The sequence below is a fragment of the Lissotriton vulgaris genome, chromosome 1_1 (genome assembly GCF_964263255.1).
Source record: "Lissotriton vulgaris chromosome 1_1, aLisVul1.2, whole genome shotgun sequence".
Classification (NCBI taxonomy): domain Eukaryota; kingdom Metazoa; phylum Chordata; class Amphibia; order Caudata; family Salamandridae; genus Lissotriton; species Lissotriton vulgaris.
Genome location: NC_141685.1, coordinates 930,080,576 through 930,103,922, shown reverse-complemented (window position 1 = coordinate 930,103,922; position 23,347 = coordinate 930,080,576). Strand labels below are relative to the sequence as shown.

The 23,347-nt window shown below is 45.4% G+C and overlaps 1 protein-coding gene across 1 annotated transcript in view; it reads right to left on the bottom strand.

Annotated features, from left to right (window-relative positions):
* LOC147748197 (intercellular adhesion molecule 5-like) overlaps positions 1-23,347 on the bottom strand; it is a 225,751-nt gene that overhangs the window by 62,039 nt on the left and 140,365 nt on the right. The window contains exon 3 of the mRNA XM_086959112.1: positions 14,521-14,796. Within this exon, the coding sequence (XP_086815238.1) occupies positions 14,521-14,796 (276 nt within the window). The remainder of the gene's footprint in view (positions 1-14,520; positions 14,797-23,347) is intronic.

Sequence of the window (23,347 nt, the reverse complement as noted above, 5' to 3'; positions counted from 1 at the left end):
GTACTACCATAGGTTACAAATGGGTTGGGGGTATGTGTTATGGAATTATTCCCGCCTAACATAGTATTCACCATATGCATCGGCGGGGTAAATGTGCCATCATGTGAACCTGGACAGAAGTTGGACAACACAGGTCTATTTACAGAAGATGGGTAAGTAAAGTTGCTCATTGCCCCCTCCCTAGAATTAACTGAAGGCATCCTGCTAAGATGGTTGTAAAAATAGCCCAGAGGTCTAGCAACTACTTCTGTCTCTAACTGCGTGATTGAGGCTGCTCTAAGCAAAACAGTCGCAACGTGTTGCGGATGCTTAAAATTAATGATCACACAGTCACCCCCACATGACTTTTTGGTATTACCGATCCAATTGACTCTTCTGATAGAGATGATTTGATCAGAGTAGCCAACTGGATAACCACAATGGCAGTTTAGCCAGGAAATTGTTTTATTCTTCAAAGATTCCTCTGACTCCTGATTATGAGGGAACTGGGTTAGGATCGGGACATTAGTTAAGACCACAACGTAGGGTACACATTCAGGTCGAAGATCTACTGGACGCCTGCATATCCGTGTGGGTACCCCATTAGTTCCCCCTGTAGTAGCCGGTAAAGCTGAAGCCGCTGGAACCGAGGCTGTCTTAGGAGCTAATGATGTAGGTCTAATATCATTCTGCATAGTACCCGACATTGTGCTTGTTGACCCAGCATTTAGTTGCTTTGAAGGTCTAACTGCCTCCTGGGCTGTTGTAAGTAATGGTACAGGTAGCTCTTTGGATGTTGTTTACTAGTATTGGTGGGAGGAGCACTATTTATGGGTCTTGGCTGTGTTTGCACCCTATCTTTTGTAGAGACAGGGGTTGGGCACGCTGGTATGTTAATATCTGATATAGATTTTGCCAATTTATCAGCATGCTGATCCACAACGTCCCTTAGTCTAACTACTTCTGCCTGTATATCTTCAATTTTTGTTAACAGGGGCTCTACCACCATATTAAATTTACTGTAGATGCTACTCAGTAGTTGGTCAATTTGATCGGGCTTAATGGAAATTATCATTTACTAAAGACCCTGTTTCCTCGGCGCTCTCCTTGTGTGTGGCTTCTTTTTTGTTCTTTCTAGTAGAGTGACTACCCCGCTTAGGTGCCGTTTTCCTACAAGCTCGCATAAACTTAGTAGCCCTAACGGACTGCTGAGGTGTACCCCCGGATTTATCACGTGGGTCATCTACCGCCCTTGTCAAATTGTCTGAGGCCGTAGTTAAATCAACATTGTCTCGGATATTATCATACTCCACTGCTGTGTCTGTGTCATTAACGATGATATCCGCATTATTAAGATCCGCAGATAGAGTCAGTGGGGGGTCTGGAACAGTATTTTTTCCCAGGGATTTCCTTCTGTCGCTATTGATTCTGGATACTACTTTCAGCAAATAGTTATCTGGTAGAGTACTTTGGACAGACATTTTGGGGGATCGGACAAAAGTCTCAAATACAGTAGTTTTTTCAAACTTAAAGAACAAGGTTATTTCTGCAGATATACACCTAAGGGTACTCACAATTCAAACCAAAGGGGGTGGTCCAGCCCGGCCTCTTCTGGCCCCTGACGGCCACAGACGGCCCCGCCCTTGTCCCGGGCTTCTCCCGGCACTGCCCGCGCGCGTCCCGCGATGCGGGAGGCGTTCCAAGTTCTTAAAGCGCCTCCGGGCGCATGCAGAGCGTCAGGGTTGGCCGTCACCCCCGGGGCTTATGGGGAGTGTAGTTCGCCTGGTTGAACTACCTGGCGGCGAGTCCAGGCGTGTCCTGCCGTTTCCCTCACGGCGTTGGCGGTAAGGAACTGGTGCCGTTGCCCTCACGGCGTGCTGAGAGCCTGTGCATCTGATTGCCCCCAGGAGCGTTCGGCGCTCCAAGTTCTTAAAGTGCCTCCGGGCGCGTGCAGAGCATCAGGGTTGGCTGTCACCCCCGGGGCTTATGGGGAGTGTAGTTCGCCTGGTTGAACTACCTGGCGGCGAGTCCTGGCGTGTCCTGCCGTTTCCCTCACGGCTCTGGCGGTAAGGAACTGGTGCCGTTGCCCTCACGGCGTGCTGAGAGCCTGTGCCTCTGATTGCCCCCAGGAGCGTTCGGCGCTCCAAGTTCTTAAAGTGCCTCCGGGCGCGTGCAGAGCGTCAGGGTTGGCCGTCACCCCCGGGGCTTATGGGGAGTGTAGTTCGCCTGGTTGAACTACCTGGCGGCGAGTCCTGGCGTGTCCTGCCGTTTCCCTCACGGCGCTGGCGGTAAGGAACTGGTGCCGTTGCCCTCACGGCATGCTGAGAGCCTGTGCCTCTGATTGCCCCCAGGAGCGTTCGGCGCTCCAAGTTCTTAAAGTGCCTCCGGGCGCGTGCAGAGCGTCAGGGTTGGCCGTCACCCCCGGGGCTTATGGGGAGTGTAGTTCGCCTGGTTGAACTACCTGGCGGCGAGTCCTGGCGTGTCCTGCCGTTTCCCTCATGGCGCTGGCGGTAAGGAACTGGTGCCGTTGCCCTCATGGAGTGCTGAGAGCCTGTCTAATTGTTTATTTCAAATCAAGAAAATGATTTGAAATCAATAAATTATGACATGCCTTACACGATCAAGGGCTAATAGAGGAGCAGTGAATACATTACTGAAATCCATATATGCTTGTGCTGTTGAAGTTTTCCACAGCATTTGATACTGTGTCTCATCCCAGGCTGCTTCAAAGGCTGTATGAGATTGGAATCCATTGGACAGCTCTACAATGGTTCAGTGATTTCCTAACAAACAGAACACAAACCTTCTCCCTCTGTTCCTACAAATCTCACACCATGACCTTGGACAAGGGGGTGCCCCAGATCTTTTGCCTCAGATCTATGTTTTTAAACTTATATGTTGCTCCCCTTGCCAAGACGGTCAAATCTTTTGAATTTGAAGTACTATCCTATGCTGATGACATGCAGTTGGTCATCTCCTATGACAAAGACCTGGTCAAAGTAAAAGAATGCTTTTCAAAAGGGATGAAAGTGATTGCTGCCTGGATGACTAAGAACTGCCTTCAGTTGATTGCAAAAAGAACAGAGATTGTGCTGTTTGGTAAGGCCGTACAGCTCTGAGCCTCCCTCTGACTGGTAGCCTTCAGAACTAGGTGCTGCACTGACACCCAAACAGGTAGTTAAGGATTTGGGTGTCTAATTGGACCAATCCTTTACCATGAAAGAGCAGGTTTGGTCTACCATTGGCACCTGCTTCCACTAGATGCGGTGTCTGAGGAAAGCCTTTCGTTTCCTCCCTCTGTCAACAAGGAAAACTCTGGTCCAGGCACTTGTCATCTTTATTATGGCAATGCCCTACTAGCCTCTGCAAATAAGATGGTATTATCGAAACTACAAGTTGCTCAAAACACTGCCGCAGGTTTCATTTGCAATCTTCCATCTGCCTCCTCTTCTCTTTTGCGTTCTTTACATTGGTTGCATGTCCATAAAATAATAATTTTTTTAATCTGCACTTTGACACATAACTCATTGATGATGAGGAAAAGCCAAGGCTACCTATATTTCAAGCTCAATTACTATTGTCCAATCAGACTTCTAAAATCCAGTGATAAAGCTCTGCTCATTGTCCCATTGGATAGAAGGTCAATAGCTGGTGGCAGGTCATCCTCATATCTAGTCCCTCTCTACTGGAATGAGTTGTCTCTTCACATTTGAATCTACACAGATCATCTTAAACTTATGAAGTTGCCGTTTGTAATTCAGTAGTTTCCCCTATGGCTGCTCTCAGCCCTGCGCTGAGAAACCCACCCTGGGGTGATTCAAGTGCGTTATCAAATTAAACTGACATTACATAACATTATGCCACTTTGCGTAATTATGTGCCATTTGTGGTAAAAGGTTTATGTGAAAAGTGTGATTTGTGATACAAATTTACAGAGAATGCATTTGAAAAACAGGACACGAGTAGCTGTTGTTTCTGGTGCTTTGTGTAAATGTATTGTTGCAACAACAATTGATGCAAGTGTATTTCACGATAAAATGTAGCACAAAAAAACAAATTTGCATTTTGTGTAATTACGCCTAATTTTGCCACAATTTGGCATAATTATGCACCCCCCTTCAAATAACCATGTTACATACAAGTGAATAGGGAAAAAATCCAGACAACTCCCGCAATAACGTTAGTAAATGACGTTAGTAAATGCCTAGAAGAGAACGCAGCAAACACAAGATGTTGTATGGAGTGCTGAAATATTTCAGGCACTCACCCCCAGTCACAGATCTGGGTTGAATCCATTATCATTCTTTAGCTCACTTTGCCACCCCAGTTCAGACCCAACCATATGCCAATCAGTCTTGACCCTGTTTCTCATTGGAACCGCATACCCTGAATTACCAAGCCAGTTCTTCCCTGGACAGGAAACAAGCATCCGGAGACCGGTTTCTGGGTAACATCCGTCATCAGCCAGGTTAGTTTGAATCCAGTGGCAAAGTGAGCAAGAGACCCACATCTGGGCATACCCTACCAACTTAGGACAAACAATTCAAACAGAAGGAGATGATGGACGGAGTGCTGAAACTTTTCAGACGCTCACCCCCAGATCTGGGTTGAATCCATCACTCTTTAACTCATTTTACCACCCCAGTTCAGACCCAGCCATATTCAAATCGGTCTCGAAATTGTCCCTCATGGAAACAGTCCAGCGCCAGATGCCAAGCCAGGCCTTCCCGGTACCAGAAACAAGCATCCTGGGACCAGTTTGGGGAAACATCCCTCATCAGCTAGGCTACTTGGAATCCAGCGGCAAAGTGAGCAAGGGACCCAAGTCTACGCATACCCTGCCAACATAGGGTGAACAAAGCAAACACAAGGAGATGATGGACGGTGCGCTGAAACTGTTCAAATGGTCATCCCCAGTCACAGAACTGCGTTGAATCCATCATCATTCTTTAACTCACTTCGCCACCCTAGTTCACACAAAGGCATATGCAAATCAGTCTTGACCCTATTCCTCATGGGAACAGTGTGAGAAATGCCCTCTTTCTGCATGGTATGCCCCCACTTTTTGCTGAATTGCAGAAGTTCTTTGTCTGAGTGTGCCCTGGGCTCCTGCTAACCAGGTACCCAGGGTCTATGTTCTTTCCCTAAAATTGCATTGAAGCCTAAACCCAATTGGCATATCTGGCCACAGGTCAGCCCCTGGTGAATGGTACCACAGGTACCCAGGGCACTGTGACCGGAGAAGGCCTTATTGTGGCACCCTTAGAGGTCCTGTACCCTAACACTCAGACACTGCCTTTGCAGGCTGCGTTTCTTGGTAAAGAACAAAGTGAAGAGTCGGCATGGCACACATCTCTGTGTGCCATGACCACAAACCACTGCGATGGCATAGATCAGTCAACCCTCTAGCAGGGTGCACTATGCCAGTGATGAGGGTACAGGTGCATGAGCCCTGACCAAAACAACACAAATCCAACATACACAGTTCAAGAATATGATTTTAAAAGAGTTCTTAAGGTTGCGTTAAAATAATCCACAGTTGCGACACGTTTTAGTCAACAGTACCTTTAGATGCAACAAAAGTTCCAAGTGAAAGCTGCAGCATTGAAAAATAAGCGATGCGTCACTCCTGAGACCCTGGGGAGGCGATGCGACAACCTCGCTGGACGCAGCCGGCATGTTGTAGTGACTCCGGTCTGTATGGGGAGGGATGCGATACCTTGTGTGGATTCCGGTGCACAGGTTTCGTAGGAAGATTCTCGCAAAGGTACGATGCGACGATCTTCGGGACGACGACGATCTCAGGTGCGGCGACGATGCGCAGCGTCGATCTTTTCCTCTCGCGGCCCCTTGATGCGATGGCTCTGCGACGACTCTCTCAGCGATGTGATGCGGTCCGCAAGCAAGCGGTGCGACGATCTCACCCAGTGACGACAGGCGCTGCGACGATACTCGCAGCAATGGTACTTTTCCCGCACCGGAGCGATGCGTTCTGCAAACGAGGGATGTGTCGGTTCTTGCAGCGGCAACAGGCGCTGCAACGATCTTGATCTTCGCAGCAGCAGGAATTTCCTTGCATTGACGGGGATGCGCTCCGCAAGCGAGCGATGCGTGAAACTTGGTAGAAAGACTCAGTTTCTTCTTGTCCAGCTTCCCAGCCAACAGGTACAACTTCCAGAGGCACCATAACTGGCCCAAGCACTCTAAGAAGGACAGAACTCTCTCAATAGAGTTCAGGGGGGAAGCCGGGGGTGAAGTCCTTTTGTTTCTGGGACTTCTTAACAGGGAGCCAGCTCAACTCAGGCCCTTGGAGATCTATTCAAGCAAGGGGACACAGCACAAAGCAAAGTCCTTCTCCTCTCCTTGGCAGCAAAGCAACTGCAGGTCAGCCCACAAACACACAGCAGAACAGTCCTTCAACTTCAGTCCTCCAGGTTTCTCCTTGGCAGAGGTTCCTTCTTGATTCCAGGATGATCTAATTTTCTGTAGTCTATGGTCCTGTACTTATACCCCTAGAAGTCTTTGTTCCCTTTGCGCATGAGGGCTCTGAGCCCGGTCTGAACCAGTTCTGGGTGTTCCTCAAGCACTTTGTTTTCCTGGCCTCTCCTTTCCTTTCAAAGAGAGGAGCAGGGTCATCAGACGCCCAGCAGGAGGTAGAACCAGCATTGTGGAAGGCAGACACAGCCCTATTCAGACCCAGGTGCTACCCCCTCCCACCACTCTAGATGCAGATGGAGCTATTCAGCCCAGGGATGTCCCACTCAGCCTCTGGGAGCCACCCAGCCCCTGCCACTCACCAACCCAACAGTCAATTCACAAACAGGCGAAGGCACACAGAAAGGTCAGACAAGAGGAAAACCACTTTCTAAAAGTGCTGTTCTCAAACACAGGATTTAAAAACTACCTTTCCTAAAAGATGTGTTATTAAATTCTGAGTTCAGGGATTACAGACTTTTATGTCCTATCTTGCTCCTATGGGAAGATATGCAGCTAACCACTGTACACAGCATTCCCCATTATAGCCTATGGGCAAGATAGCCTTACAATAGTGCAAAACATAAAATGGCTGTAATTCACTACCAGAGCATGTCACCCGCTCTAGTACATGGGTTGCAATATAGTACATCGCTGGGCATAGAATCCCATCCAACTGTGTCATAATGATACAACTCTACCTCTCACACACACTGCACCCTGCCCAGGGGGGTACCTAGGGCCTTCCATAGGGGTGTCCAATGTGTACAGAAAGGGAAGGGTTAGGCCTGGCCAGTGTGGACACTGGTCAGGTCAGCATGGCAGTTAGCAACTGCACACAGACATTGCGGTGGCAGGCCTGAGACACCATTTTAGGGCTACTCCTTTGGGTGGCACAATCAGTGCTGCAGGCCCACTAGTAGCATTTGAGTCACCAGCCTTGGCACACCCAGTGCACTTTACTAGGGACTTCCTGGTAACACAAATATGCCAATCGTGGATAACCAATCACAATAACAATGTTATACCGAGAACATATGCACTTTAGCACTGATCAGCAGTGGTAAAGTGCCCAGAGTCCTATTGCCAACAACCACGGGTCAGGAAAAATAAGGGAGGAAGAAGCAAAAAGTTTGGGGATAACCCTGCAAAAAGGGCCATTTCCAACAGCAATGGAGTAGGTTGACCGAACCTTTTTCAGTCCTGACCTTTTAAACTACATACAACTATCATTTTTGGGCAAATTCGTGCAGTGGGAGCAAACCAACATAATCAAAACACACACTCACCCAGAGCACCAGCGCTTCACAAGTTAATTGACAAGGGATTTATCCAATTCAGGTTTTGTTTTTTATCTCCTAGAGCTTGCAGGTGTGCGTGTGTATGTAGCGTAAATTCAGCACTACAAGTAGCTGACCACAGCAAAGAACCTGTGGCTACCTTTATTCTGTGCATTTTAGGACCTGTAGAACTGTTGATTAAATTAAATTCAGGATTACAATTAAGGGACACAGAAAAATAGAAAGGAAAATAGCTCACCTGGACAGGGTGCTTGTGAATGGAATCTTGAATATCCCTTTGTCACTAACATGTGCTTGTAAGCAGAGGACTCAAGTCTTCAGCTTCCATGAGTGAGCAGCTCATCAAGTCCAGGACTTTCCATTGAATTGTGGGACTTGTAGTCCAGGTTGTTTAATGGTTTGAACAGGACAGCAAAGTCCAGTATGCATTGAAATAATTTTGGCATGGATCTCCTAATCACAGCCGGGCCAGAGTAACTTGAGAGCTCCGCTGTAACCATGTCCACTATCATTATGTAATTCTGTGTCTGCCGCATATTTTGCATAATTATAGATTTGCCGCTTTTGCCACATAATCCATCACCTGCATTATTTGCAGATTGTAACAAAAACATTTTTTTGAGCTCAAATGGCTCACACGTATTAAAATGAGGCCACAAAATGGATGGTCAACTTTCTTTTGGCTGTGGCTGTATTTGGGTATTAAGCCCGGTGGTAGAAGTGGATGGCATCAGAGGGGCAGAACGTGCCCATGTTGCACACATGGTCCAGTATGCTCAGCTGCCACGTTTTCCAGATCAATGGGTGATGACCTGCTCCCTCCAGTCCAGGTTCTTTCTCTGAATTTTGGAACTTGTAGTCCCGCTTTTAAAGTGGAATCGAGACTAAAGGAAGAAACCTCCACTGGAGCGGCTCATCACGCATGGAACTGGGAAACCAGGCAGGAGTGATTGCCCCAGAATAACTAGAAGGAGGTACATACATTGCCAAATGTATTCCAATCGCTCCTGGTCCGAATGTTTTTCCACTTACGGCTCATTCCAGAAAACAGTACAAATAAGTCTAGCCCATCACTGTCCTCTAAAACCGATTTTAAGTGACTTGTGACACAGGGTTAAGAAGCACAACTACTACCAGGTGTGTAAGAGATTCATAGCTGCTAAGGTTTCAGATTGCGATGTCTGACATTTTCATTTTGTCAGCGTAATTATGAGTGACATTTCAATGACTATGAGTGACACTTTCTAGTGAGCAAAATCAAGCAATGAAGATGAGGGAAAAAGATAAATATCAGAAATTACACACATTGGAGCATTAAGAAACTCTAAAAAGATCTTAAAACTTCAATAAATTACCAGAAATTAAAGGAAGGCCACTAACCGGAGACAGACTGCGTGACTGCAGTTCTCAGTGACAGAGACATTTTTTCCATTGAAATAAAACGATGGAAAAAGCAACATTTCCGAAATTACGCCCTTTAAAACAATAATAAGCTTTGGAAAGACTTTCAAGATGCTGCGAAACCCCTGAATTGCAAAGTTACTAACCTACTTGCCCTTTCTAAGGTGATTGTTACAGGAAGAAGATCTGAGAGGAACCATTTCATATTTCAGGCTAGCAACAGGCTTGTCTTTTCAAACTCTATTGAGGTTAAAAGAGATAACCAATCCTGGTAATTGAGAAATATATTTTAGAACCATTAATTGTGAACTGTAACTTAGTTCAAGTGCGATATTTCTCTTTTAAGGGACCATTCCTCCCTTTTCCTTTTTCATACTGCTTTTCAAGAAGTGTGCATGCCTTACAAGCAATATGCTGTTTAGCCGCATGTGGAGAGCAGAACATCACTTGTGGATGGCAGCGCTCTAACATGAAACCTGACTCCAGAACTCCCAGCGTTTTTAGATTACCTCTAGACGCCATAATGCACTATAGAAACAGCCTGTTGAAAATAAAAGTTAATCGTTTAGACAAAAATGCAATCATTGAGATCGGAAGGAGTCAGGGTATTAACATAACGAGAGGGGTTCGGATTTAAATATACTCGTAACCCTGTGCCTGCCACTTTATTCTAACTGTAGCTCCCCCGTAACAAGTTGTGCCTCAGCGTCATGAAAGTAATGTACCTTGATCATGTAATGTACCTTAATCATGATGCGCCTGCGCTGCGTGTCGGGTGAATATTAAGAGGCCCGGCATGTGCACCATTTAATTCTTGATAAAGAGGCTTGCTGAGTGAGGGGCCCCCTGGAGCGTGGGGACCCCCTGCAATGCGGGGGCTGCGGGCCTGTGTTACGCCCCTGGCAGGCAGAAGATGTCAAAAGGGACGGGGCTCCAAATATTCTTCAGAACTCCCCCCCCCCCCTTTCTAATAGCCACTCTGTGGATAATTTGACACTTTAGCAAAGCCTGCCTGACTAGAATAGTTTGTTTGGCAATCATGTATTTGATTGTATTTTTAGAACTGTAACAACTTAACTGCGATGTTTAAAAGGGTGTAGACATATTTAAACATGCCAATTTAATAGAATAATTGTGAAAATTCTAAGGGGGGGCCTGATGATTTGTTTTTTACTCGGGGTCGCAGCATTAAAAAGTTTATAGACCACTGATATAGGGTATTGGATTACTTATTAATTATGTAAACATTATGTAGAATTGAAAGCTAATGCAATCTGATTTTTGTATTACAAAATATCATTATTTAAATAAACTCTGTTTAGGAATATAGTGAAATGATCCTGACTATTATTCCCTGTTTTTGCTCGTTGTATACGAGTTAAATATAGAAAAGTTACTCCCATCAAAACATAGACCAATTATCGTACAGAATATTGTGAAATACCTAGTAAGTGGCAGTGGACCTGTCGGATGGGTTTGAGCATCTGCCTGACCACTGATACAGAGTGCCTAGCGGCAGATTTACTAGCCCCTTGAAATACTTTGGCACCGCCGTTGCATCACTTTTGTGATGCAGCGGCGGCATAAACAATGTGCCATGTGCCGACACATTTACAACGTAACGCATCTAGGGAGATGCGTTACATTATTAAGCCCTTTGTCACATTATACCTGCATCAGGTATAATGTATGCAGGGTGGGCGTTCCGACGCTAGAAAGCCTCGTAAAAGTGACGCCGTGAAATCTACAAGATTTTACTGCGCCACTTCTACGATGCCACTGTGTCAAAATCATCTTTGAAGCAGGCGTAAGGAGTGACGCAGCACAGTAGGTATAGGCCTTCCTGAGCTCGAAGGCATTGTGTCATGCTGGAGGCACGACTCCAGCAATGCATGACTTTTGCGCCGACAGATGTGTGACGCATCTGTCAATCCTTGCACCATTGTGAGCTGCATTGTAAATGCGAAGCATTCATGGTGGTGCAAAAGGTTTTTTGCGCGATGCAAGTCAACTGACGCATCTCTGCTATAATGCAGAGATGAGTCCGTTTCTCGTAAATCTGCCCCCTATTTTCTCTCTTTTCTTCTGTAAAAAAATCAACAATGAGGTACTTATAATACAGGTTCATGTTGTTACCCACCTCCCCAAAACATTTAATCCCTAATCTCTTATTTCCTCACATGAATGAATATGATTGCAGATATGTGGTTTAACCGTGGAATGCGTGGTGCACACCTAAATACACCAATTTGCAACCAGCACAGTAGGTATAGGCCTTCCTGAGCATTGAAGGCATTGTGTCATGCTGGTGGCACGACTCCAGCAATGCATGACTTTTGCGCCAACAGATGTGTGACACATCTGTCAATCCTTGCGCCATTGTGAGCTGCATTGTAAATGCGAAGCATTCATGGTGGTGCAAAAGGTTTTTTGCGCGATGCAAGTCAACTGACGCATCTCTGCTATAATGCAGAGATGAGTCCATTTCTCGTAAATCTGCCCCCTATTTTCTCTCTTTTATTCTATAAAAAAATCAACAATGAGGTACTTATAATACAGGTTCATGTTGTTACCCACCTCCCCAAAATATTTAATCCCTAATCTCTTATTTCCTCACATGAATGAATATGATTGCTGATATGTGGTTTAACCGTGGAATGCGTGGTGCACACCTAAATACACCAATTTGCAACCAGCAATTTGCTGCAAAAGCATATTGCATGCAGTTTAATGTGAGTCACTTTTGAAAAACAGCTAGAGGTCATAATCTAAATCAGCATGCAGAGAGGTGAATGCTTTTCTATGATGAACTGCAGCTGTACAAAATATAAACATGCAGCTTTAAACGATTAATTTTGCTAATGACCTCATTTTAGGAAACAGTTCAGGAAAGCTGAAAAACTGGGCCTCATTTTCTTGCTTCACCAACGGCTGTTGCGCTACCTAATGAGCATTTATCATTTTGTGGGGGTTTGGAGTTGCTTTTTTGTGTGCTGTGGAATGTTGTTTTATAGTTGTTTTTGTCTGGGTGCAGCGTGGAGTCGGACAGATAAACGTATGTTAATACCATTTGTCAAGTCATACTTATTTCTCGTAAAAGTCAGTTTCACGGTGGTAAATTCGACTTTGTTTTTAGGCACGTTGATAAGCAATGCCTGTTTTTTACATCGTCATTTGATGATGGCCACTGATTTTTCTGTGCTGGGACTTAACTGTTTCATTTTGGGCTTTTTGAGAGCCCCTTTCTCTCCAATGGAGCAACCTCCACTGGTACTAGCCACAGCATGCACACAGACCAAACCTCATCTACACAAGACGGTGTTAGAGGAAAAAGTCTAAAGGGTGCTTGCTCCATGTCATAGTCACCAATTTGCAAATAACTTTGCAAGCAATGCCACAACCCCATCAAGAAACCAATTAATTGACAAATGACACTTCGTACAAAAAATCGCGTAACATGGCATTAAATCTAAATAAGGTCCCAAGTGAGGGGCTATACTTGAATTTCTTCACCAGAACTTTACAAGGGTGTGTAGTTTGAACAATCTAGACAATGCGAAACCATCTTCAATTAATCCAGTTGCACCCTGGATTTCTGTTGAGAAAGAAGCTTAGTGGACTAATTCTGGACAGCCAGTTTTATGTATTAAATTCTTTCACTTATTGTTTCATAATGATGCTTTCTGCTTTGGTTTGAATACGTTACATAGTTTTTAAAAAAAAGATATCCATTTTAATTATGGCTGTGCAAACTTTTTATTGTTCAAGTGTAATCTTGAGTAAATCACAGTTATTGGGTTTCATAGGTTTGTTTTACATTTCTATTAACTAAATGATCTCGCTGATCGCAAACTTTTTATTTGAGCAGAAATATCTGGTGGGAACTGAGAAAGTGTGAGACACTTTCGCATACACTGTGCTAGCAATCTTCACTGTATGACTTTAAAATCATCGGTATGAACAATACATCAAGCTTATTTGCAATGAGCGAGGTGTTGGTGTCTAATCAAAATCTATAGTGGTTTTATTAATATACCGTAGGGAGGACCTTCACTTGAATGACAATTAGAGCCACGTGGACTTGGCCTATCTTGAAGACCTGTGCATGCTCCAGAAAGCCTCTGCTACAAGAAATCCTCATATGCCAATTATCCACTTTTAGCAATTGTGAAAAGATGGCCTGGGCTGCCTGAGAATCTGTATGCAAGATTCACAAACTTAAAAAAATCTTCTGGATGATTTTATGGGTTAGCGCCTGGTCCTAGGCAAAGATATCTATAATATGAATGCATTCAACAGATTATCTGTGCCAAATTCATTTATGGAGTTTTGAGGCTTGCTATTAGGATGACTATCAGCTATGTTTATGTTCTATCAGGTATTAAATGTAGAACAGGAATGGTAAATCACAAAAGGGTCGAGACCCATTCTTATAGAAGAGCGGGCTATTTTCCAGACAGTGGTTCAACAGGATGAAATGCAGCGGATGGTGAACAACGCAGGCTACTGATGTCAAGCATTCCTCTGCACTGAAGTTCTAAGCATTGAATTAAGGGATTATAGTAGATGTGACCTGTGTGGGTGTTGGGAAAACCTTCTACAGCGACACATCCCCTCACCAAAGTTATGAGGATGTGTTGAGTTATTTTTCATTATAACCAAGGCTGGGTCGTTGTAATGAGAGAATGGTTTTATTACGTTGATTCGAATTACAGTTACTTTAAATCAGTAGTTTGAGAGTGCAGTTAGTGAGAAATCAAACAGTGACTGGCGAGATAAATTTAAAGTTAAGGAACTACAGTTAAGGTGAGGGCAAACTGTAGTTTGAAAGTTAGAGTTAAGTAAGGGTTGAAATTGGGAAGAAGGTGAAGGTTTCGTGTGAATTTAGGATGGAGATTAGGATTAGAGAAAAAATGAAGATTAGAATAAGAGTCATATTAAGGTTAAAGGGTACAGTATGATTTGGGTTTAGGGGGAAGTTAGGAAGAGGGTTAGAAGAGTTAGTGTTATTGAGAAGTTTAAGGAACTATCAGGGTACATGCTAAGGTTAAGGTTGAAGTATGTTTTGAGATAAAGACAGAGGTTAGGTCAAGGATGTGGGAAACGGACGAAAATAACAAAAGGGGATTTCCATCATGTGATTCTAACGTATTTCTATTTTAGTATTTTCAAACCATTAGCCAAGAAATATTTCGAACCTACCTACGTCTATTTCATACAAACTGGTTCAAATAGGATTGGGAGTTCGTTTATTGGGTTCATGCCAGAGAAATGGAGGCGACAAGAGAACGCCAGAGCGAGTCCACATCAGATGTGTTTCAGTGAATTTGTATGGTGGACTGCAGTGTCATTTGCATTTACTCACACTCAATGTCAAGCACTATCGTCTTCTCCTTCGTCAATAGTTTCCCAGGAAGTGACATCACAGCTTTACAGGTGACTGTCTTCCCATCATATTCTTTCTGGTTCGTCAAACTGCAGCTCTTTTCAGTGGATCTCTGTTCTTCACAGGTGAGGATTGCACTTGTAGCTGTGATATGTATTTCCACCATTGGGCTCACTTTGCGCAGCGTGCAAGTGATCATTATGTTCTCACCATCATCCTCATCCTCCTCATAGGCAAGGAGAGGATCTGGGAAATCTACAAAAAAAACATTTCCAAAGCACGTTAAATGAACTGCATGCATTTTTAGTTATTGCTTTAGGTTCTTTTTCATGTATTTCATATGATATTTTTTGTTGTTTCATTAGAATGTTTATGATGCGCAGAGCTAGCTCCAATGACCAAAAGGGAGCCAGACAGCGCATGCTTTAGTTTTAGCAGAAGCCTCTCAAACAAGCTGTGATGTACACGGAACAGTATGGTGTGTGTAAGGGGGGGAGGAGGGGGGGGGGTCTGCTGAGACCAGGTTACAGAATTTAGGATGTAATGGGTGAGAGAACATCCAATAGACACATTAACAACATGGATGTCATTTTGGGGTCTCCCATGCGACCCCCCGATGCCACCCCAAGTGCCAGGGGTTGCTCATGTGACGATCAACAAAGGGAGAGACAGGGTTCAAGGGCACTCTTAGTCCCCAGTCAATAGATACACAAACAAAGGAAGAGTGTCCGTCAGTGAAGCGTGGGTGTGATCAGGATAGCACGTATAAATATGAGGCCAGCTTTAGTTGGTCAAAAGGCTGGACTAACTTTCAAGAAAAAACGCATTATTTCTTCAAGAAACCCTCACTCACCCTAGTGGTGACATGCTTCATCATCGGGTCCACTCGGGAGATCGAGTACCTCCCGAGTGTGCTACGACGCCAGGAGACTGCGGAGCAGGTTGTTGTGAGAGTGAATGTGAAAAAGAGGGTGTAGTTAAAAATGTCAGAGGTTGTCCCAAAAAATCTTTTATTCGCTGGTCAAATTGACATATTAAAATTAGAAGCTATGTGCAGGGAAACTATCCACAAGAAATACAGGTGTTTCCCTGTTAGGGGAAGGTCAACATGTTTCTGCCCTTTTAAGTGTGTGAGTTTACAGGGCTTTCGTCAGGACCAGTAAGTGGGTGTTACCTCAACAGGTATAGGCGCGCTAAGGCCTACCCTGCTGTAGGTTGTGAAAGTTAAAAACAGTGGCACTATGTGTAAAAATAAGTGCGTGGGAATACAAACCAAAGGCTTGGGGATTTACCTCTATTGTGAGGAGCCCAGAAGTCTGCAGGTAGGTAAAAGACAGACAGACAAACACAACATGAAACACAAAAATGAGCAAATGGTCATTAAGGATCACGGTTTTATGCCACGCAACTTTGGATGTGGCGTGATACGTGCTAACAGACCTATCAATGGCCGTGGTCAGGGGGGAGAGAGAGATATCACGTTGTAGAGTGGAACTTGTGCCCAAGACCGTTAGTGATGGGCCTCAACTAGGGCCAGGGTAGTGTGACCTGGCGCTATAAAAAATAGTGGGTAATGCAACGGGGGCTTGCAGTGCTAAGTCCGGCCGTGTGGGAAGCCTGGTAGGCTGCCCTTAATAGTAAAATTACCTATGGTTACAGTACGGAGAAGTATTCCCCGAAGGGTGATATTATTAGACATAGCTACGCAGTGGTAATGCGCAGCTTTGCTGGCCGTGAATTAGAGAGCTTAAAGTGGCACACTAATAAATAATATAGGTGGCAGAGTTCTCACTTGTACTCAGTATGAACCACGCCCCATAGATTCAGAGGGGGGGTGGGAGCGACAATGGCACACCCTGTCAGGGTAAAAAGAAACACACAAAGGAGAGTTCAAGGAAAGTAGGCAGAAGTTCACACACAAACACTTAGCTTGTTAGGAAGTCAGGTCGCTTGTACATACGCCCGCAACGCTCAGCACCCTCTCGGCACCTAGCTGTCCCCGCTGGATCTCGTGGATCACGAGCGAGGAACAAGCCCGGCGCTAAGAGAGGGAGGCGTCGGGACGTCGTCCAATCACGAGCGCTGACTCAAACGAGGCTTGAGAAGCAAGCCTCGCGTCATCGCGTGCAGATCTCTCTCGCACGTCGTGCTGAAACCGAGGCTTGGAGTGCGCAGTCTGTGCGCATGCGCGGGCATGATCAGTGTTGTGGCCAGATCGAGGCCTGAAAACGAAAACGAGGCTTGGAAAGCAAACTGTCAACCGGGATTCGGAGACAGAGGCTTGACACGCAAGCCAAATAGACGGACCGACTGAATGAGTTATAAGTCGGAAGTCCGCTATGGAAACAACCAAAGAATTCACATTAAAATAGTGGTGGGTGTAGGTTCATTGACAGGATTACAGAAATACCAGACAAGGGGTTGGAGTACCCGTCTAGGGAGATATAATTAGAGGGTGAATAAATTGTGCACAATTAAATGGTGACACAGGCATACAAATATTCGATGCAAGCGGCACACATAACGATAGTGAAGAGTGCCCACCATCATAGATGTTATTCTCCAGGGTTACTCTTGTCATCTATGGTATTGGTAGAATGAAAGTTGTCACAAACAGAGCGATCTCATCAGTAGAGGGTATGCATCATGGACGTTGCTGTTGGGAAGTAGGACAGTGTTAATGTTTGAGAACGCTGGCCCAAGGTATTTGGTCATTTAGACCTTCATTGTGTGTGTTGAGTCTGTAGACCCAGCGCTGCTCTTTTTCAAACAGGATGTTCTCTCTGTTCCTGGGGTTGTTGACTTGTTCTATTACTGTCCAGGTCATGTCATTGGGGGTATGGTTTGCCTGCAGAAAGTGCTCGCTGAGTTTGGTCGTTATTTTCTTACAGCGAACATTGCTGCGATGTTCGCCAATGCGGGTCTTCACTTTCCGGGTTGTCATGCCTACATATCTCTTGGCACACGGGCAAGTAATCAGATAAACAACATGAGTGGAATTGCAGTTGGTATGGGACATTTGCGTCCATACTTTGCCCGGTTCCAGATTCAACTGTTTAGTGTGGGTAGTCAAATGACAGACACTACAGTCAGTGCATGGAAAATGGCCGGTTACGGGGGGTAAATTCCATGGTTCAGTAACTGATCTGATCAATGATGATTGAATTGCTAAGGGCCTCGTGTGTACCAGGGCATCCTTGATACTCCTGCCCTTTTTAAAAGAGAATAGTGGTTTTTCCCAATTGCCAATACTACTGGTGATAATTCTCCAATTTTTGTTTATTGACTTTTTCACATTGTCTGATAGTGTGCTATATGTTGTGACACATGTCAAAGGGACCTCTGTGTCCAATTTCTCGTTCTCTTCCAGGAGGACTTCCCGGGGTTGGTTCCGGGCCCGAGTCTGTCCTTTGTTGAGGATGCCTTGTGGGTAGCCTCTTTGTTTCAGTTTGACAGTTAGCTCCGCTGCCTGTATCTTGTAGTCCGTAGTGCTACTGCAGTTCCTTCTGAGACGGAGGTATTGCCCATAGGGCAGGTTCTCACGTAATGGTCTTGGGTGGAAGCTACTGAATTGTAGAAGGTTGTTCCTTGCTGTTGGTTTGTGGTGGGTCACAGTAGTGAGAGCTGTCCCATTAATCTTTATCACCACGTCCAAGAAAACTATTGATTCTTTGCTATAGCTGTTCGTGAATTTTAAATAAGGGTCAAGAGTGTTGACCCAGCTCAGGAATTCAATGAGACTGTTTTCAGTGCCCGTCCATAGGATGAGAATATCATCTATGTACCTCCTCCATAAGCCTATGGAGGAGGCAAACGGGTTGGAAGGGGGCAGGATGTGTTTCGTCTCAAAATCGTACACGTACAGCCCCGCTACGCTTGGAGCGAAGGTGCTGCCCATAGAGGTCCCTGTGCATTGAAGGTACAGTTGTCCCTTGTACTCAAAATAATTTTCTGTTAGTGCCATCCTTGCACACTGTAAAATGAACGTCTTAGGTGTGACATATTCCCAAGTCACTGTGTCCAGTGCTTGTGCCAGTACCCGTAATGTTTCTTCCTGCGGGATACTCGTGTACAGACTCTCTATGTCCATAGTGACTAAAGTGACTGAGTCTGGTTCAAAAGAGATGTCATTCAGTAGCTTAAGAAGGCTTTTAGTATCCTTCAAATAAGTGCTGGAGTTTTGAACTATTGGCTTTAGGTAATGATCGCAGAATGTAGATAGCGGTTCCAGTACAGAGCCAATGCCAGACACTATAGGGCGTCCTGGTGGCGGTAATCTATTTTTATGGGTTTTTGGCAGTGTATAGAAGTAAGGGATTGTTGGTCCCCCTGCCGTGAGATATGCCGCCTCATGAGCTGAGATATGACCATTCGCCTCTGCCTCCTGAACAATTGTGGATATTCGTGCTTTCATATCCGCAGTTGGGTCTATATTGAGAAGGGTATAATTGGTCCTGTCATGAAGGTTGATTTAGGTCTGAATGTTGTATCAAACTCCTGTTCGTGGGTTTCAGGCTGTTCTTTAGACTCAAAAAACGCCTTGAGTTTGAGTTTTTGAAAGAATTGTGCTAACTCGCAATGGAGTCGAAATTTGTCCGGACGTGAAGTTGGGACAAACCCTAGGCCCCTCTCTAGGACTTTTGTTTCTTCTGGTGTGAGAATTTTCTTTGAGAGGTTTGTTACGAGACTTAGATTGCACTCGTGCTGGCTGTTGCTGTTCGACTGCGAGTGTGTTTCTCAACCTTCATGCCACCCCCGCATACTATACCAGCCGCAATCACGACCTTTGAACAGGCGGTTACTAAAGATCTGGAAGCCCTTGAAAACCCAAAACGGTACAACAACTTTTCGGCGGCAGAACACAAAGCCCTTGAGAATTTGAAAAATGACAAAGACATTGTCATAAAACCCGCCGACAAAGGCGGTGGCATTGTCATCCAGGATACCAAGGATTATGACGAAGTATGCTTAACTCTCCTAAATGACAGGACCAATTATACCCTTCTCAATATAGACCCAACTGCGGATATGAAAGCACGAATATCCACAATTGTTCAGGAGGCAGAGGCGAATGGTCATATCTCAGCTCATGAGGCGGCATATCTCACGGCAGGGGGACCAACAATCCCTTACTTCTATACACTGCCAAAAACCCATAAAAATAGATTACCGCCACCAGGACGCCCTATAGTGTCTGGCATTGGCTCTGTACTGGAACCGCTATCTACATTCTGCGATCATTACCTAAAGCCAATAGTTCAAAACTCCAGCACTTATTTGAAGGATACTAAAAGCCTTCTTAAGCTACTGAATGACATCTCTTTTGAACCAGACTCAGTCACTTTAGTCACTATGGACATAGAGAGTCTGTACACGAGTATCCCGCAGGAAGAAACATTACGGGTACTGGCACAAGCACTGGACACAGTGACTTGGGAATATGTCACACCTAAGACGTTCATTTTACAGTGTGCAAGGATGGCACTAACAGAAAATTATTTTGAGTACAAGGGACAACTGTACCTTCAATGCACAGGGACCTCTATGGGCAGCACCTTCGCTCCAAGCGTAGCGGGGCTGTACGTGTACGATTTTGAGACGAAACACATCCTGCCCCCTTCCAACCCGTTTGCCTCCTCCATAGGCTTATGGAGGAGGTACATAGATGATATTCTCATCCTATGGACGGGCACTGAAAACAGTCTCATTGAATTCCTGAGCTGGGTCAACACTCTTGACCCTTATTTAAAATTCACGAACAGCTATAGCAAAGAATCAATAGTTTTCTTGGACGTGGTGATAAAGATTAATGGGACAGCTCTCACTACTGTGACCCACCACAAACCAACAGCAAGGAACAACCTTCTACAATTCAGTAGCTTCCACCCAAGACCATTACGTGAGAACCTGCCCTATGGGCAATACCTCCGTCTCAGAAGGAACTGCAGTAGCACTACGGACTACAAGATACAGGCAGCGGAGCTAACTGTCAAACTGAAACAAAGAGGCTACCCACAAGGCATCCTCAACAAAGGACAGACTCGGGCCCGGAACCAACCCCGGGAAGTCCTCCTGGAAGAGAACGAGAAATTGGACACAGAGGTCCCTTTGACATGTGTCACAACATATAGCACACTATCAGACAATGTGAAAAAGTCAATAAACAAAAATTGGAGAATTATCACCAGTAGTATTGGCAATTGGGAAAAACCACTATTCTCTTTTAAAAAGGGCAGGAGTATCAAGGATGCCCTGGTACACACGAGGCCCTTAGCAATTCAATCATCATTGATCAGATCAGTTACTGAACCATGGAATTTACCCCCCGTAACCGGCCATTTTCCATGCACTGACTGTAGTGTCTGTCATTTGACTACCCACACTAAACAGTTGAATCTGGAACCGGGCAAAGTATGGACGCAAATGTCCCATACCAACTGCAATTCCACTCATGTTGTTTATCTGATTACTTGCCCGTGTGCCAAGAGATATGTAGGCATGACAACCCGGAAAGTGAAGACCCGCATTGGCGAACATCGCAGCAATGTTCGCTGTAAGAAAATAACGACCAAACTCAGCGAGCACTTTCTGCAGGCAAACCATACCCCCAATGACATGACCTGGACAGTAATAGAACAAGTCAACAACCCCAGGAACAGAGAGAACATCCTGTTTGAAAAAGAGCAGCGCTGGGTCTACAGACTCAACACACACAATGAAGGTCTAAATGACCAAATACCTTGGGCCAGCGTTCTCAAACATTAACACTGTCCTACTTCCCAACAGCAACGTCCATGATGCATACCCTCTACTGATGAGATCGCTCTGTTTGTGACAACTTTCATTCTACCAATACCATAGATGACAAGAGTAACCCTGGAGAATAACATCTATGATGGTGGGCACTCTTCACTATCGTTATGTGTGCCGCTTGCATCGAATATTTGTATGCCTGTGTCACCATTTAATTGTGCACAATTTATTCACCCTCTAATTATATCTCCCTAGACGGGTACTCCAACCCCTTGTCTGGTATTTCTGTAATCCTGTCAATGAACCTACACCCACCACTATTTTAATGTGAATTCTTTGGTTGTTTCCATAGCGGACTTCCGACTTATAACTCATTCAGTCGGTCCGTCTATTTGGCTTGCGTGTCAAGCCTCTGTCTCCGAATCCCGGTTGACAGTTTGCTTTCCAAGCCTCGTTTTCGTTTTCAAGCCTCGATCTGGCCACAACACTGATCATGCCCGCGCATGCGCACAGACTGCGCACTCCAAGCCTCGGTTTCAGCACGACGTGCGAGAGAGATCTGCACGCGATGACGCGAGGCTTGCTTCTCAAGCCTCGTTTGAGTCAGCGCTCGTGATTGGACGACGTCCCGACGCCTCCCTCTCTTAGCGCCGGGCTTGTTCCTCGCTCGTGATCCACGAGATCCAGCGGGGACAGCTAGGTGCCGAGAGGGTGCTGAGCGTTGCGGGCGTATGTACAAGCGACCTGACTTCCTAACAAGCTAAGTGTTTGTGTGTGAACTTCTGCCTACTTTCCTTGAACTCTCCTTTGTGTGTTTCTTTTTACCCTGACAGGGTGTGCCATTGTCGCTCCCACCCCCCGTCTGAATCTATGGGGCGTGGTTCATACTGAGTACAAGTGAGAACTCTGCCACCTATATTATTTATTAGTGTGCCACTTTAAGCTCTCTAATTCACGGCCAGCAAAGCTGCGCATTACCACTGCGTAGCTATGTCTAATAATATCACCCTTCGGGGAATACTTCTCCGTACTGTAACCATAGGTAATTTTACTATTAAGGGCAGCCTACCAGGCTTCCCACACGGCCGGACTTAGCACTGCAAGCCCCCGTTGCATTACCCACTATTTTTTATAGCGCCAGGTCACACTACCCTGGCCCTAGTTGAGGCCCATCACTAACGGTCTTGGGCACAAGTTCCACTCTACAACGTGATATCTCTCTCTCCCCCCTGACCACGGCCATTGATAGGTCTGTTAGCACGTATCACGCCACATCCAAAGTTGCATGGCATAAAACCGTGATCCTTAATGACCATTTGCTCATTTTTGTGTTTCATGTTGTGTTTGTCTGTCTGTCTTTTACCTACCTGCAGACTTCTGGGCTCCTCACAATAGAGGTAAATCCCCAAGCCTTTGGTTTGTATTCCCACGCACTTATTTTTACACATAGTGCCACTGTTTTTAACTTTCACAACCTACAGCAGGGTAGGCCTTAGCGCGCCTATACCTGTTGAGGTAACACCCACTTACTGGTCCTGACGAAAGCCCTGTAAACTCACACACTTAAAAGGGCAGAAACATGTTGACCTTCCCCTAACAGGGAAACACCTGTATTTCTTGTGGATAGTTTCCCTGCACATAGCTTCTAATTTTAATATGTCAAGTTGACCAGCGAATAAAAGATTTTTTGGGACAACCTCTGACATTTTTAACTACACCCTCTTTTTCACATTCACTCTCACAACAACCTGCTCCGCAGTCTCCTGGCGTCGTAGCACACTCGGGAGGTACTCGATCTCCCGAGTGGACCCGATGATGAAGCATGTCACCACTAGGGTGAGTGAGGGTTTCTTGAAGAAATAATGCGTTTTTTCTTGAAAGTTAGTCCAGCCTTTTGACCAACTAAAGCTGGCCTCATATTTATACGTTGCTCATGTGACCCCTGACACCGCCCTTGTTACCCCTATCCTCAGAAGGGGGGGAGAGGCAGCCCCAGAAACAGTTTGCTCCAGGGCTGCAGAAAACAGCCGCTGCTCGTGGCAGCACCGTTTGA